At 38.6% G+C, this 18062-nt stretch overlaps 1 protein-coding gene across 1 annotated transcript; it reads left to right on the forward strand.

Moving 5' to 3' along the window:
• Positions 1-3023: 3023 nt before the first annotated feature.
• On the forward strand, positions 3024-17703 carry rbm25b (RNA binding motif protein 25b). The gene is made up of 17 exons (XM_038309105.1): positions 3024-3177; positions 3644-3740; positions 5427-5641; positions 5813-5870; positions 6247-6407; positions 8400-8588; positions 8700-8783; positions 11964-12223; positions 13883-14012; positions 14183-14272; positions 14404-14477; positions 15395-15545; positions 15699-16113; positions 16509-16804; positions 16921-17019; positions 17093-17140; positions 17322-17703. The coding sequence occupies exons 2-17, from the start codon at positions 3662-3664 to the stop codon at positions 17412-17414; spliced, it is 2442 nt and encodes an 813-aa protein (XP_038165033.1). The 5' UTR covers positions 3024-3177; positions 3644-3661; the 3' UTR covers positions 17415-17703.
• Positions 17704-18062: the final 359 nt, after the last annotated feature.

Here is an 18062-nt window from a genome sequence, read left to right on the forward strand (position 1 = left end):
CTTTTAAAATACTACAGAAAAATCTAACAATCGAAAACCTTATTGATTATAAAAGGAAAAGAGCAAAAGCTTGGAAAACTATAAAGGATGCAAAAAGAAAACGTGGAGAGACTATTGTTCATCAATAGGTTCAGAAGTTAATTTACAGAATGTGTGGTCAATGTTTAGAAAAATGACGGGGAAAAAGAACAATGTTAATATTCCATCCTTAGTCAGAGGACAGGAGGTATTGGTTTTAAATAAAGATAAGGCAGAGTTATTAGGAGAGACATTTGCGGCAGTTCATAGTGGTGATCACTTGACAAATACCCACAGAAGGCAGATGATTCAAAAACTTGGAAATCATAAAAACTTACTAGAAAAATGTCAAAAATATATGTCAACATTGGATATGAATATAACCATGAAAGAAATAAAAACAGTATTGAAAGGGACAGGATATTCAGCTCCAGGGGAGGACCAATTATGTTACGCTATGTTTCGACAGATTCCGGAAGTAACACTGAAATTAATATTAGAATTATTTAATAAAATATGGAAAGAAGGAACAATACCAAATAGTTGGAAAAGGGCAATAATTTTACCATTTAATAAGCCAGGTAAAGATCCTTCCTATCCAAATAATTACAGACCAATTGCTCTTACTTCCCATTTAAGTAAATGGATGGAGAAAATAATGGTTAATAGATTAGGATACTATCTTGAGAAGAATAATCTAATTAATGGATATCAATGTGGATTTAGAACTGGAAGATCAACAATAGATGCTCTAACTAGAGTCAGTAATGACATAGAGAAAGCTTTAAAAATGAAGGAAATAATGATTATAGTATTTTTTGACATAGAAAAAGCATATGACTCATTGTGGAAAGAAGGATTACTTATAAAAATGAAACAGATGGGAATAGGTGGGAGAATGTATAATTGGATAGCAAATTTTCTACTAAATAGAAAAATAAGAGTAAAAATTGGGAATGACTATTCAAATGAATATAATGTTGAAAATGGAATACCACAAGGTAGTGTAATTAGTCCAATTTTATTTAATATTATGATCAATGATATATTCTATGAAACTGATAAATGTATAAAATCTGCACTATATGCAGATGATGGGGCCATATGGATGAAAGGGAAAATATTAAACATGTTGTAGAAAATATTAAAAAAGCAATTAGTAAAGTTGAAAAATGGTCTTATGAATGGGGTTTCAAATTATCAGCAACCAAGTCTTGCTATATGGTTGTCACAAAGAAGAGAAATATTAATATAGAAACAATAACATTATATGGACAGACTTTAGAAAGAGTAACAGAATATAAATATCTAGGTTTATGGTTGGACAGTTCTTACTCATGGAAAACACATATAGATAACTTAGAAACCAAATGTAAAAAAGTTATTAATATATTAAAGGCTGTGGCTGGAAACAATTGGGGGGCAGATAGACAGTCATTATTAAGCATATACAGGGCTCTAATGAGAGCAATAATAGATTATGGCAGCATTATATATGGAGCAGCAGCTAAAACATCATTACAAAAAATAGAAAGATTACAGTGTAGGGCTTTACGAATATGTACAGGAGCAATAAAAACAACACCTATTAATGCTCTATTAATTGAAAGTGGGGAAACTCCACTTGAAATGAGGAGAATTAAATTAGCTTTAGCCTATTGGATGAAAATTAAAAGTAATATAGATGATCATGTGAATTCAACTATTCTGCAAAATTGTTGGGAATATGTGAAGTTCCAAAGTAATGGATTTGGATGGATGGTTAGGAAATGGATTAAAAAGTATAGATTAGAAGACAAGGAAATAGCTCAATTTAACCCAATTAGCGTTATTCCTCCATGGCTAATACCTGAGGTTAATGTAGATTTGCAAATCAATACAATGAAAAATGATTGGAATATAAATGAAATAGGGATAAAAACTGATATTTATTTAAGAACTACATATAATAATTACCTTAAAATTTATACAGATGGTTCTAAGAATCTAAAAGGTTATGTGGGTTTAAGAATATATATCCCAGAGTTTAAAAAATGTATTCATAAAAGAATATCAGATCAATTGTCGGTTTTTACAGCAGAAATGGTGGCAGTTATATTAGGCTTGCAATGGGTGGAGGAGATTCGACCAATCAGGGTGGTGGTGTGCACAGATTCTAAAGCAGTAGTGGAAAGTATTAAGGGAGAAGGAAATAATAGAAAAGATTTGGTATTAGAAATTCATCATATTTTATTTAGATTATATAGGGGTGGCATTGATGTTTGGTTTTGTTGGGTGCCAGCACATGAAGGAGTAAAAGGCAATGAAAAGGCAGATAAATGAGCTAAAAGGGCTTTAGAGGGGGAAATAACGATTTCAATTCCTTTTGGAAAAGGGGAAGGGAAATCACTTATTAAAAGTAAAGAAATGGAGGAATGGCAAAAAATATGGAACGAAGATAGGAAAGGAAGAAGATTATATGAAGTGCAAAAGTCAGTTCGAATTCGAAACATTAATGAAAGAAACAGAAGAGAAGAAATAATAGTTAGTAGATTAAGAATAGGTCATACCTACTTAAATGACATGCTTTATTTAATAGGGAGGAAAAATAGTGATAAATGTGAGAAATGTGGTGAAAAAGAAAATGTAGAACACATACTGATGAACTGTAAGTTATATGAACACGAAAGGGAAAAATTAAAGAGAATAGTTAGAAGTATAGGGCATGAATGGAATCTTAAAGGAATATTAGGAAATGAAGGAAACATAACAGATATTCATAAACTAAGGAAAGCATTGTTTATGTATCTTAAGAATTCAAAATTAAAAAATAGAATCTAATAGATGTGAAGTAACGCTGCTACACACTCATGTACAGTAGGTGGCGGTATGCACCTTAAAGTTGCTTGTGATCCGCCATAATAGAAGAGAAGAAGAAGAAAACAATCAGCCCATCATTTCTCTGTTACTGAGCATGATTCTCGCCGCCCAAACAGCCACAGCCTGATACACAAAACAAACGCACTTATCCGGATCCTTGAAGCGCATGCGCACGAGTGTTTTTTGAAGGCCGTGGCTAGCAACTGTGCTAATCTATCGTCCTATACTATAGCGACTTTTTCACCACAAATACTTTCTATATAATCGATTTTATCCAACTGTGCGCCACTGCATTTTGTGGTAAGTATACATGAACATTTTCGCATTTTTGAAAATACATTTTAAACGGCTAAAAGCCCAAAGTGTATACATTGTCTAACGGCGAGTCAGGCTAATGTCAGGTTAGCATAATTTAGTTGTGCCGGGTATAGGAACGTGCTTGGTGTTAGCTTTAGCTAACTTAGCTAATTGTTTTTGGTTGTCACACTCAAAGTTAGTAAAGAGTTATTGTAGTTTGAATTCAACGAAGTTAAATTAGCTGAAACCCTCTCGAAAGACCTAGCTAACCTTATATAACATTCCACCAGAGTCGTATAAAAGTCATTGGCGATTTGTGTTTAAATATTGTGATATAGCAGGAAGTGAATCTTTTTGTGTGCCCAAGCCGTTAAGATATTGTTTGCAGAGGCCTTGTACGGTATTATAAGTATATTTAAATTCCTTCAATGATTAACCTGATTAACTTTGTCAACCATGTGTTCATTAGGTCCGATCCACATTCAGGATGTCCTTCCCCCCTCATTTAAACCGGCCGCTGTTGCCCCCTCCTGGGATCCCTCATCAGTATCCTGGCTTCCCTGCAGGTAAGCGCCCTCCTCCTTTATAGAGTTATAGACTTACATTACTGCAAAGTGTAAAAATTGCAATTATCTTGCAATCTGATTGCGTTTATTAAGCCAGTTCCTCCCATGTTTCCGCAGAGTACAGTTCACAAATGTACATCCCTATTTGTCAATATGCAAATTATATATAAATAACAAATACATCTGTAACTACAAACAACTACAAAAAAAACAAACTATGTGACTATATGGTACTTTTGAAACCTTATTTTTCCACGATATTCTGTAATTCTTTCCTTGGTTTGTCCAGTCAACTTTACTTTTAAGATATGCTAAGTTGTGACCTTTTTTTCCCTCCAATATATTTTATTGAATTTTCGCTTTTTTGATACAACAAAACTTACAGAGAACAAACTTGAGCTTTTAACATGTACTTATACACACTGACATTCACTCATGCATTCATCATTTAAACCTGCATTTGTCTAGTTCCAAAAATATACAAAACCCTTTAGGTTAATGCAGAGACTTAAAAAAGGAAGAAAAAAAGGGGGCGATATATGAATAAAAACTGTAGTCAAGTCATCCATTAAAAACTGCCATCAATCAGCACCACTTTTAGTCCCTATAATCCTCATATTTGGCTCCCATAGATTCTCAAAGTCCCGTTGTTTGCCTTCTGCAATGTATCTTAGTTTGTCCAGTTCGAGTGAGCTTGCAACTTCTTTCCGACAGAACCACATGGAGGGGGCTTCCATGCTCCTCCAGCATAGTGCAATCGATCTCCTGGTCTGAAGAAGTCATTAGTTTATCAATGTAGTTGTCTTCCGAGATTGTTTGAATTCTATTGGATATATTCCTAGAATACAGATTTTAACCTCTAATGGGACTTTTACTTTAAGCAATTCTGATAGACACCTACTAACATACTTCCAAAACTTGTGGACTTTAGGACATTCCCACAAACAATGGAGAAGAGTTCCTTTTTAAGTTGTGACCTTTTAATCCGAAACAACTGCATGTAACGTCTTCACACATTGTGAGGGAGTTCTTAGAGTGATTGTATGTAAACTAGAAAAAAATTACTCTACCTTTAGTTGAGGACTTTGAGTATGGGTATAGATTTCGACATACTTTACATCCCTGGCAGAGGGTCTGAACAAGTCTAGTATGAATTGACCCAAAATATCTAAATAGGAAATATAAAGGAACAAAATGTTCAGTTGCCCATACCTTATCGGAAAGGTATCAAGTTAAAATTCAGAATATGGCTCTAACAAGTCATTGCATGTCAGGTAAGGGAATGCGATGCTATCCACCCATATCCTGATTAAAAAATCTCCTGCACACCTTTAATGGAATTGTATAAGGTCAATAAACATGGTGATTAGTTTCAGTTATGTTAAATGCTTTGTACACTAAGAATAATTAAAGGAATGAAACTGTAAAGAAAAAATCTTCAAAATCAAGTAACAATAAGCACTTTGTGCATAGCTACTCACACACTAAAGATATGCAGCCATCAGTTTGAAATTCAACTTTGCTATAATGATTAAGGTTTTTGTAAGCAATGTTTGATCTTATAATAGTTTTATTGCTTTACCTGATAGTATCACACTTGTCTCCTATGACATAAGCATGTTCTCGTGATTCGTTTATTCTTGCAGTTTTCTTTTCTACTAACTGTATGCATTTCCTCTGTTTCAGGAGCTCCAATGATCCCAGTTCACATGGGCATCATGGCCCCAGGGCCTGCAGTTATGGTTCCTTCTGTCCCGGTTGTCAGTAAACCTCCTGTTCCAAAGAAAGACCTTTCTATTATGCGAGCAAAGGACGATGAGAGCAGCGGGCCCACAACCACAGTGTTTGTGGGGAACATATCAGAGAAAGCTTCAGACATGCTGATCAGGCAGCTTCTAGCGGTAAGATGGAGACATCGGTTACATTTTTGGATGAGCTTAGCTGTCCTAAATTTAATCTCTTCTGTACCAAGGAATAATATATATATATATATATATATATATATATATATATATATATATATATATATATATATATATATATATAGCTAACTTTTTCTTGTATCATTACAGAAATGCGGTATTGTTTTGAGTTGGAAAAGAGTTCAAGGAGCCTCTGGGAAGCTTCAAGGTAATTTAAACATCAATATACATTAAAAATAATGCATTTCTTTTTGTTTCATGGTCAAGCCTTATTTTATTTTACTCTATTGAACTGAATAATGACATAGGATACATAAATTCTTTCACACATCTACCAAGCGCAATTTTTTTTATTAAATAGGCTGAAACTAGACACTTGCAGAATTGTTTGCCCGTACTCCAGTAGGAGGATTCTAGTTTGTCAATGAGCAATGTAAATAAGGAGGAAAACGGTTCTGGTGTTAACTCAGTTCCTACGCAGTCTGGAAAATGATTGGATTGCATTTGACCGTTTCTCTGGAAATATTTTAAGAGTGTAGGGTGGGAAACGCTTAAATTAACATGTTGTTCAACCTGTGTTGCAGCGTTTGGGTTCTGTGAATACAAGGAGCCAGAGTCTACTTTGCGAGCTCTGCGGTTGCTTCATGACCTGCAGATTGGAGACAAAAACCTGCTGGTGAAGGTCGATGCAAAAACAAAAGCTCAGCTGGATGAGTGGAAGGCCAAGAAGAACACAACAAATGGGGTATGAATACGTTTTTGTTTGATGCTTGTTGCTTCACGACTAACTTTGTTTAATAACTGAATACAAACTTACCGTATTTTCACGACCATAAGGCGCACCGCACTAAAAGGCGCACTCTCAGTTATGTGTGCCATTTCTGTATTTAACACACACATAAGGCGCACCGGACTATAGGGCGCATTTTTTATATACAGGTACATGTCCTCTACTACCTTTAAATACCTCTACTGCGTATTTAAAAATACAGCGGGCCCAAAACTGAGTATGACTGTGCTTTATTCATGTATTTATTACAAAGTATTAATCAAACCTGCGAGCTGGCCATGAGACAGACACATCGCAGATGACACAGCGCTGTGGTCACTCCTAAATTAACTTAAAATCCTGAAACCTGCCGACGGAATGTGTTCGCTTTTATTGCCGGTATCCTGGTGCCTGCAGTTTAAATTATTTAGATGAAAAACACCTGCCAGCCACCGCGGTGAACCCGGAGGCTGCCCAGCCTAGAGGCTGCTGATGAAGGGATTTCTACTGTCGGTGCACCGCTGGTATGTGGGGGTCTGAGCGCCTCCGACAGAAATAGATAATCTGGATGAACTGACTGCAATTAAGTTTTCAGGTGGACTTTCTCACTTAAAAACATATTAAAACTACTTTATTCCCACTGATCACAGCAAATATAGCTGCAAGATTTAGATTATTTAGATGAAAAAACACCTGCCAGCCACCGCGGTGAAGAGGAGGAGACCCGGCCCAGAGGCTGCTGTGGAATTAAGTTTTCAGGTAGAAAAATAGAGCGGGAGCAAAACTGAGTATGTTTGTGCTTTATTCATGTATTTATTACAAAGTATTAATCAAACCCATCAAAGTCATCATCCTCTGTTTCTGAATTAAACAGCTGCGCTAAATCAGACATGCCAGTTTCCCATTCTTCGCTGTCAGAGTCACTTTCCGTGCAGCGCGGCTCCTCAGAAATAATGCCGGCTTTTGCGAAAGCTTGAACAACAGAGCCAGCAGACACATTAGTCCAAGCATCAACAATCCATCCGCAAACGGTGGCGTAACTTGCCCGGCGCTGCCTTCCACTTATCCTGAAACTGTGGTCTCCGTCTGTCATCCATCGCTCGCAGCCTTACTTTGAACGGCCGCTTCACACCGATGTCGAGCGGTTGAAATTCCTTTGTCAGACCCCCGGGATAACGGCGAGCACAGCGTTCATTTGATTCACCTTTTTTTTTCACATCGGCTGTGAGATGGGCACGCAGCGATGGTGATGCGTGGAAAAAACCACCTGGTCTCCTCACATACACCTGCCTTTCATCATCTCCTCATCCATCCAGCCTTTTTCATTTAATATCATATGTCATCAGAGCGCTGTGTCTGTCTCGCTGTCAGCTCCCAGATCAGCTTCTCTGATTGGTTGATGCGGCGCGTCCAGCAGCAAAACTTCAATTTTTCCATCTTGAGCAGCAGCAGCGCGTTGGCGGTGCGTCAGATACTTAAACGCTCCCGAGGCGCTGCGGCTGCTTCTCAAAACGCGCTGTGGGACCTTTTGCTGCGCCTATACGCGCGTCAACCATTGACTTTGCATGTAAACTCGCTGCTTCTGCTGCACCTGCTGGGTCCGGTTCACACCGATGTCGAGCGGTTGAACAGCGAGCACAGCGTTAATTTGTTTCCCCATGTTTTTCACATCAGCTGTGAGATGGGCACGCATGGAGTCACATATTAACAGCGATGGTGATGAGTGGAAAAAAAACACCTGGTCTCCTTACATTCAGCCACTCTTTCATCATCTCCTCAATGAGGTGGTCTCAAAAGTCGCAGTTACAACACACGTAAGGCGCACCGCACCATAGGGCGCACCGCACATTTTGAGGGAAAAAAAAGACGTTTAAGTGCGCCTTATAGTCGTGAAAATACGGTAGGCTAAAGTGTTAAAAAAAAAGTATCTCAATCGGAAGGTGACTGATTTGAGTATTTGTGTATTAGCAAAATAAGACGTCAGATGACGGAGGAGCTGATGAGGAGGAGGTCCTTGATGAGGAGACAAAGAAGAGAGATCAAATGGTCAAAGATGCCATCGATGGCCTGATGCGTGAATATGCTGCAGAGCTTAATGCGCCTTCTCAGGATGATGACGCCCAGAGACGAAAGAGAAAAAAGGAAAAGAAAGAAGAGGTAAAGAATGGCTTTTTTTCACAAGTGTTTTAGTTGTCATGAACTGTAAAACTAGATTTTATTTTATTTTTTAAATAAAAACTGAGATACTTGTTCCCTTTTTCCGTACAGGATGACATCAACACTATTGACATTGAGGAGGACAAGCGGGACCTGATTTCCAGAGAGATTAGTAAATTTCGCGACACTCACAAGGTAAAGTGGCTTCATTTATTTTACACTTGACATTACAGGTTTTGGCCAGCAGTTTCTCACTAGTTCACTTCTAGAGTTGAAAAATTTTGATTAGAACTGATGTCTGTATCCTGCATCCACAAATTGGCCGTCCCAAACATTTACACTGTATGCATTACTGCAGCCTTTAATCTAGAAAACATTTTACCACAACAGATGACTGGTATTTAAATCACAACTCTTAGGGCCTGATTTGAAACCTGTGAGCTCCATAGTGAAATTATTTAGTGTGCCCTTTAGAGATCCATTTCTTCATTCATCACACAAAAATGCATGGAGACGATGTAAAGATACTTTAAAGCTAATCTATTCATTAAACCCCACCATTATGATAGTGATCATATGGTGACTAAAGCAAGATGAATCTCAGAGCTTTGGAAAAAGTTGCCAGGATAGGATGTAAGTATCAGCCTTCTTTTCCTTTATACATATACTGGGCGCCCCCCTCTTGAGGACTTGCATCGGGGCAACTGCACAGTTCTTTTAAGACCAGGGTCCAAGTTGTGTGTAATTCAGCCTACCTTGTGGCATTACAGATGACGTATGAAACACATCCCTAATCATAAACGGCATCAGCAGGTCCCTGGAAGTCGGAAGTGTCAGTGAACCTGTGCAAGTTCTCCATAAATGACGGTCTGTCTTAATGGTGTTCATGTTGAAGCACAAGGACTCAGTAACCACTGCAGTGACTTTTGCTGTAACCTTTATTATGCTCGTGTGAAGTGGGGGCGCCCTCTCCACAGCAGTACGATGATCTGAAGACTGACAAGGTACGTGCTCTGTGTCTGAATGTGTGTGTCATGATATCTTTCCTTCCTCCTACTCAAATAATCTGTTTTCTTTCCTTGCACAAAATGATTGTTAGTTATGAGAGGATGACTAAAAGAGGCACATGCTTCTTAATGGAAAACTAGTGTAATAAAAGCCAAGCTGTTTGATATTCCTGATTTAATCTAAATAGACAGAGCCAAAATTTACTGAACTAAAATTAACACAAAAAAGAAGACAGCAATGTACTCATTAATTCCTGATTTATTTCATTACAGAGGTAAGTAAGAACAATATGCTCGGTAAGCCTTCATGTCAAAGGGAAATAACAGTAATAAGTTATAGAATTAAAGCAATACTGTGTAACTTTTAACCACTAGGGGTTATAGACATGTAACTTCTAGGTTTGGCACTCCGGAAAGCAACTGTGTACAAGGCATGATAACATGAAACAGTCTTCCTCCTCGGTATGGAATCTGATAGCAGACCACTTAAGATCAGCTGAGAAGAAGGCAAGCGCACATTCAGCTCTTAGATTCAATCCTACATCAATTCTGAAAACGTGCCCGATCAGGTAAGTACCAGTATCAGTTTTGTTACCCACAACAACTTTAGTTTAGTTTGCTCTCCTGTTTAATGGGATCTCAGATTCCTGTACAGTTGGATCTAGCGACTCGTTCAGTGACAGATCCAACCCTCTCAGATCCCCTTCTTTGAGAAGGTCAGCCCGCATGGAGCACCGATATCCACCAAGTACTTTATATTGACCTGAAAAATCATTAATATATCTCAAACTAAGCTCATACTTGTGTTAAAAGTTATATGGTGTTGCTTTAAAAAAACTCTTAAACACTGTGGTGTGCTTTTTAATAATAACCACATTTGACAAAGTTGTCTGTGTAAACTGTTCTGTTAATTTTTAAAAATCTTGTTCTTGCTCCATATACCGGAAGTTATTTATTAGGTGAGTAATGGTAGTATTAGCTATTACAGATTTCAGCGAATCGAATTAACCAGCTATTCATGACCACAGAGATGCGGATCAGATATTCTCTCGTTAAATTTCAGATTACTTGTTCTGTAAGGTCTGATTGTCTGATTCTAATTTCTCTAAATTACATCAAAATACTACATTTAGTTTCCGGATCATTTCAACTATCCTAAAATATAAATTTTTTATTTTTTTTTTTTTTTTATTTTTAAATAAAGATAACCCAAAATGTACAGAGCTGCATCCATTCAAATATTGGGCAGAGGCAACTACAAATAACAACAAACTGTTAAGAACTACAACTAATCTGTTACTCATTTAGCTCAGTAATAGTAGTCAATGACAAAATATAGACAAGAGCATTCCTTTTGCTAAAATGAAAAGTACAGCTTGAAATGCAGTAGTTTAGCTTAAAACAACACTTTGACCTTAGGTCTATTGTTGTTATCCCTGTTAATCCTTTTCCTATCTCGCGTTACACCCAAGGCTTTTCATTAGTCTCTTTTTTTTTTAAAGTAATATGCAGTTTTACTTTTTTTAACACCTCAAAGAAAAATAAGTTGCATGTAAAGTCAGGTTGTTTCTTGCATGTACACATTAGAGGAATTAAAGCCTTGTGTGTAATGCTGCGTAATTGTATGGGTGGATCTGTGTGAGTGTGTGATTAGACAAGAAGAGCTGCTGAAGACATCTGCAGGGGTAAGACTGCTTCTACAATTTCATATATCTGTGCAGAAATGTAACTAATGTTCATCATTTTCATTTCTTTATGTAGAGTTACTCCAATGCAGTGTTTCCCACTAAATTAAAGGCTATTGTTGATGATTATGTTGATTGCTTAAGAAAAACAAAAAACCCCATAATGTTTTTCCTTTATATACCGTGTGACCTGCTTTCCTCCCAGGCCTAACTTAAAAGGCTTGTAGGGGCAGCGAAGGGCTGAGTCCGTAGTTCAACACCTGTAAGTCACAAACAACTAGTTCAACCAAAGACTGATGCCTGTTTCTGTTTTTGTTTTTCTTTTGTTTCTGGAAAGAAGGGATCTTAAGGAAGAAAAAGTATTTTTCATTTGCTGCATTTTCTTATGAATGCCACATATCAACTGTGCTCCACAGATCTATTTGAGTGGTTTCCAGTTACATTCATGCTAAAATGTAGTGTTCCCTCACTTTTGAAGCAACAAAGTGCCTCATGTTGCTTTAGTCTCTCTGTGAGTGGGAGTCTTCCGCTAGGATTGTGGCTTCCTAGTTTTTAGGCTATGTTCCTTGAAAACTTTTCAAAATCTGGAAACCACTTGATCTGTGTACCCATGTCGGCTTATTGCAAACGGTTATTGGATGTCAAATGGCAAGCGCTGAACCCATCTGTGTTTTGCTCTGCAGAAACTAGAAGAGGAGAAAGACAAGCGAGAGAAAGAACGGCTGGAGTTTGAGCGCGAAAGGAGGGAACGTGAAAAAGAGCGAGAGCGTGAAAGAGAACGCCGGGACCGGGAAAGAGAGAAGGAGCGTGAAAGGGAGAGGAAAAGGGAACGGGAACAAGAGCGGGAAAGAGACAGAGACAAAGAACGTGACCGCAGGACCAGAGAGAGTGAGCCACAGAGAGACTGGGATAGAGATCGGAGCGGCGAGCGCAGCCGATCCAGGTGAACGGATGTTAACCTTTTATTCTTTTACAGTAAAAGAAAGATTTGTGACAGAAAACATTTTGCAGATGTTAAGGCATTTATTTAATAATGGAATGCAAAAATATCAATCCTGATTTTAAATGCTTGGTTGCATCAAAAGCGTGATAAGTTATAAACTTCATTACACAAAATGAATTTCAGAATTTTATACACCAATACTACCTGAGGTAAATATTTATGACTCAATTATGGAATTTATAAATGAAACACACGCTCTTTCTTCAGGTGTAGAAATAAATCTTATGTCTCCCCTGAAACTTCTCTGCATGAATGTTATCGACCATCTGGAGAGAATATTATTCATATAACTTTCTTAACTGGACCTCAGTTCTCTACCAGAACAGTTTAAATTATGCCTTAATTGTTTCTCAGGCCCTTTACTAGTCTCCCCAGAAGGCCCTTCCAATGTTAATTAATTACCTCTTTTTTTTTCTTTTCTTTTTTTTTAGGGCTGGAAATCATTTAATATTGGTAGTAATTTGAATGGAATTCAAATGCCTTAAAGGAATAGTACACCCAAAACATGATTAGCCTTCATTTTCTACTCACCCCCATGCTGAACAACACTCTGGAGTACTTTTTTGATATCTCAAATGCATCTGGAGATCTGGGAGGCTTCTTGCTGTCTGCTGACATTCAAATAATGGAGGTCTATGGTGACCGAGACAGAAAGGTCCATAAAAGTTCACAAAAAACGTGTCAATATTCCTCCATACTGCTCGTCCAATGTATTCCAAGTGTCCTGAGTGGGTAGCATCCAGAATTTACTCGAAAGGAAGTCATTTAGAATGTTTTTAGAGCATAAACAGTAGTGTATAGGATTTCCTGAAAGCGCGCACATGCGCGTTCACGACGCTACGGAAGCCGGCAGACCAAACCAGATGAAAGTGCGCATTCAGCGTCTGCTCTGCCAATAATGCAAGCGTAGAAGAAGAAATGTGCTGTTTACCTGTGCAAAGAAAGAAACAACGAAAGAAAAATGTCTGAGGACTTCAGTGTTGAGGAAGAGCATGAGTTCTTTGCCGAGCTGAATGCGCTGGTTTGGTCTGCCGGCTTCCGTAGCGTCGTGATCGCGCAGGTGCGCGCTTTCAGGAAATCCTATAGTGAGTTTAAGTTGTGTCACACTGGACGTCTGAGTTTTCTCAGCAAGTTTTGTGAAACAGCCCTGAAACTATGCTTAAGTGTTCCTGATTTCATTTGTTGTCAGTTCTTATTATAATGATTGGGGGGATCATTACATTCAGTACATTATTGTAATCGTTTTTTTGTTTAATGATACAAAGATGCACATTCAACCCATTTTTAAGTATTTGCACGAATCAAACTACAAATTTTAACACATTTAATAGAAAACAATAGATTTTCACTTTGTCTTTTACATAATTCAACCTTTTTTTTTTACACTTCGAGCTAATCTTATCTGATCATAAACACTAACTGCAGATTTTTTCCCTCCTGACCATAACATTAACCTTCAAGATAAACTGTCTTTTTTCCGCCTCTGAATAACAGTACATGCTCTTTTTTTTGTGTAGCAACCACTCTTTTATTGTATACATTTGTCTAAGAGGATGTATTCTTTTTTTTTTTTTTATGTATCATTAACGTTTTTTATAGGGAACTGAGCCGAGACAGAGAAAGGGAAAGAGGAAGGGACAAGAAGCGGGACCAAGAAGATGAAGAGGACGCCTATGAACGCAGGAAACTGGAACGAAAACTCAGAGATAAGGAGGCAGCATATCAAGAGGTAGAAAAACCTTCAAAAGGATTTCCCTTTCCTACATTGATTATTACTAGTGGAGTAAAATTAATTGGCACATTTGTTTCTTAAATAATTCAAATTTCTTTTAAGAACATGACATTTTTTAGCTTATGGAATTCTGTGTCTTAACTTGAGCCCAATGGTCTATGTCACAGCGTCTAAAAAACTGGGAGCTGAGGGAACGGAAAAGGGCTCGAGATTATGCCAAGGAGGCAGAAAGGGACGATGAGCGCAGACGAGAAATGGTGGGAGCATGTTACATGGGCATAACTCCCACGCTCATTTTTCAGGGATTAACATTCACTATCTACTATATTTTACTTAGACTTTGCTGCAAATATTTGTTATAAACATAGTAACTATTTTCTTTTATTAGGTAAAAGAAGGCAAACGACTGAAGGAATTTCTTGAAGACTATGATGATGACAGAGATGATCCCAAATATTACAGGTGAGAAAGAACAATAGAACAAGGCTGCAGTTGTGTGTACATAACTTAGAGTATAGCGCAATGATTGGGCAAATGTCCATCCATCCATTATCTGACACGATTTTCCCGAGTGGGATCGCGAGGGGTGCTGGTGCTTATCTCCAGCTGTCTATGGACGAGAGGCGGGGTACACCCTGGACAGGTCGCCAGTCCATCACAGGGCAACACAGAGACAAACAGGACAAACAACCACTCATGCACACAGTCACACCTGAGGGGAATTTGGAGAAGCCACTTAACCTAACAGTCATGTTTTTGGACTGTGGGAGGAAGTCGGAGTACCCGGAGAACATGCAAACTCCATGCAGAAAGACCCCGGGCCGGGAATCAAACCTAGAATCTTCTTGCTGCAAGGCAGCAGTGCTACCCACTGCTCCACTGAGCAGCTCGATTCGGCAAATATTAGTCTGCAAATGCACTAAATATGTACATAATTGAGGCCAAAGCACCAACTCGTTATAGAAATGGCTGCATTTGTTACCAAAGTTTTTTTTTTGCTATTTTATACATTTCAGAAAACTGTAAAACATTTGTAGGTTTCTACGGTCTGAGTAATTATAGAATAAAGGGGAATAGAAAATATTCGTATTTCAAGACTTCATTTACTGTCCAGTTGTCTAGTAGGTGTGTCTCCACCCTCCCTCTATATGTTCTCCTTTCCAAGGCTTTTTACATCAATTTTCCTTTTTGCTTTCTTTCCACACGGTGTCCTAATGTCTTTCATTTCCTCAATTTAATTCTTCATTCATTGTGTCCTTCCCCCTCATTTTGTCTCTCCTCCTCTTTTCTATTCTGTCTTAGCTGCCTTTTTTCCCTGAACATAACATAGCAGATATGTTAATTGTTTCAAAGGCTGATGTTCTCACTATGACCCCTAGGGGCAGTGCGCTGCAGAAGCGTCTCAGAGACAGAGAGAAGGAGATGGAGGCGGACGAGCGTGACAGGAAGAGAGAGAAGGAGGAGCTGGAGGAGATCCGACAGAGGCTGTTAGAAGAGGGACATCCAGACCCAGACACAGAGCTACGAAGGGTATATTTGTTTCTTTATAAAAGGTTCTCTGTGTTCTTTGTTTCATTTGCTGAGGAGGCATGCTGTCTGTTGTTGAAGGTCATTTTCCCCTCTGAGTCTCTCTATCTGCTTTAATGTGTTTGCTTTCCTCTTACCTGCTCGTTATTGGTCCAGATGGAAGAAGAGGAGGAGGAGCGTCTGAGACAGCCACCCATCATTCAAGAGCCTCCACCTGAGGAGCAACGTGAACGCCACAGGAGTTCTAGAGACCACAGAGAACGGAGACAGGAGCCCGAGAAGACAAAACCCATCTCCCGGCCTCATCACTCTGACGATGAGGTGGAGGAGGGTGAGGAGGCGGATTATGATAATGAAGAAGACAACAACCTTGAAGTAAAACCACAGGTGAAGCCAATGATGCGGCCAATCACAGCCGCTCCTTCAGTATCGTCTGCAAGTGGCAATGTTTCCCCTAACACGCCTGGAGAGGAGTCGCCCTGCGGGATCATCATCCCTCATGAAAACTCCCCGCCTGACGCTCTGCCGCAGGATGAAAATCGCCCTAAGATCGGCCTCAGCCTGAAACTGGGTGAGAGGACCTTTTTTTTTCCTTTTATTAGATGAGCTTTGCTCATATGCTTGACTTGGTGACAAAATATGGGGGGAAAATAACGTTATAAAGTAAGTGGGTAAGAAAGGAGAACAAACATGTTGAATTGATATTAAATGCAGAGTTGTTGTAGATTTAGAAGTTGAACAGATCAGATAGCCACTGTAGGATGATTCCCAACCAGGGCACAGGCCTGCTTAAAAAAAACAAACCAACCACTTTAAGAAATATCTAGAGGTTCTTAAGAGTAATTTGCTCAGATGACCTCTTAAGAAAAAAAAAAAACATGAAATGGTTTCAAATGTCAAGATTATCCCAAATTAACAATATATTTGCTGGGAAAAAGTCATGTGATTCACTTGTGTCCTCATCAGTTGCTACTGGAAGCCCAAGCCAGCCTAACGCAGGCAAGAGGAAGAAGCTTCCAGTGGACAGCGTTTTCAAAAAGCTCGATGAAGAGGAGGCAGACGAACAGCCACGCAAGAGGAAGTTGGTGCCCCTGGATTACGACGATGACAAGAGCCTTGGTGTGGATGGTGCAGGACTCTCTAGCATAAAAGGAGCCAACACTGAAGAGAAACGCAAACACATCAAGAGCCTGATAGAAAAGATTCCAACCGCAAAACCAGAGCTGTTCTCCTACCCTCTGGACTGGACAATGGTGGACTCGGTTAGAACCCCTTTTTTTATTTTCTTACATTCTCTATTTAATGACCAGGTTGACATGGTTTCCTCTTGTCTATTCACATCTTAACAAATTTCCTGTGTTGTGATCTTGTTTCTCAGACGTTAATGGAACGACGTGTTAGACCCTGGATCAATAAAAAAATCATTGAGTACATCGGTGAGGAAGAGCCGACATTAGTCGACTTTGTGTGCTCCAAGGTAATGATCATATTAAAATGTGTTGATTTGGAGAAAAACTGAAGACATGCTGACATTTTTTGTTTGCTCTCAGGTGATGGCTCACAGTATGCCCCAAAGTATCTTGGATGATGTTGCCATGGTGAGCAAATTTTATTTACATCAATGTTACCTGGCTGAGTGCCCTAATCCTTTATTACTGCAGATACCTCCCATTTGTTAACTAGTGAAAAGAGTTTAAGATTTACCTTTTAAAATGTTTCAATTCACTTAACTAGCCTCTTTTTGTTTAACATTAAAAATAATCTTTGTTTCCTGCTCAGGTACTCGATGAAGAAGCAGAGGTCTTCATTGTAAAGATGTGGCGGTTGCTCATCTATGAAACCGAGGCAAAGAAAATTGGACTGGTGAAATAAGCAAAACACGGAAATAAAGAAGCCCCTCCGCCAAAGTGTTTATACAAGTGTCGTAAAATTACATCATCCTGAACAGACTGTACCGTTGACAGCAGATGCATTTTTTTTATGTAACACACTCAGGCTCCATGCACTTCCCCTCTGGTTGCAGGTGGTGACTGCATACATCTTGCTTCTGTAAATATGCGTCATTAAAATAAGGAAGGATTCCTGTTTAGACATCTAGAATTATAGTTTCCATCAGACCCATGCTTTTATTTCTATACCTGCAGTAATTGCAGTTGGTCAACAAGCTTTCCTGAAATGGTTTTGAGGTAATTGGCTTCCAGCTTAATCTGCACTTTGTATGCTTAACTCAGTACTTCTTTCCCGTTTTTACAGGGGTATTTATTAGGGGTTTGACATAATTCGCTCTGTTAACCACATTCCTGATAATTAGACACGTCTTTTTGTCAAACCAACTGCAGAACAGATTTATGGGTGGCAACATCCTTGAAAGGAAAAAAAAATGAAATGGAACTATGAACAGGAAAGTTGTCTTTCTGGGGTTGTGAAAATGTTTTTTTTGTAATGGTGAACATTTGATTAAAGCATTTTTTTTAAAAGTGTGAAGCTTTTTTCCTCTTAACCAAGTTACCATCAGATTGC

This window comes from Cyprinodon tularosa, unplaced genomic scaffold (genome assembly GCF_016077235.1).
Source record: "Cyprinodon tularosa strain WSP-4 unplaced genomic scaffold, ASM1607723v1 ctg657, whole genome shotgun sequence".
Taxonomy (NCBI): Eukaryota; Metazoa; Chordata; class Actinopteri; order Cyprinodontiformes; family Cyprinodontidae; genus Cyprinodon; species Cyprinodon tularosa.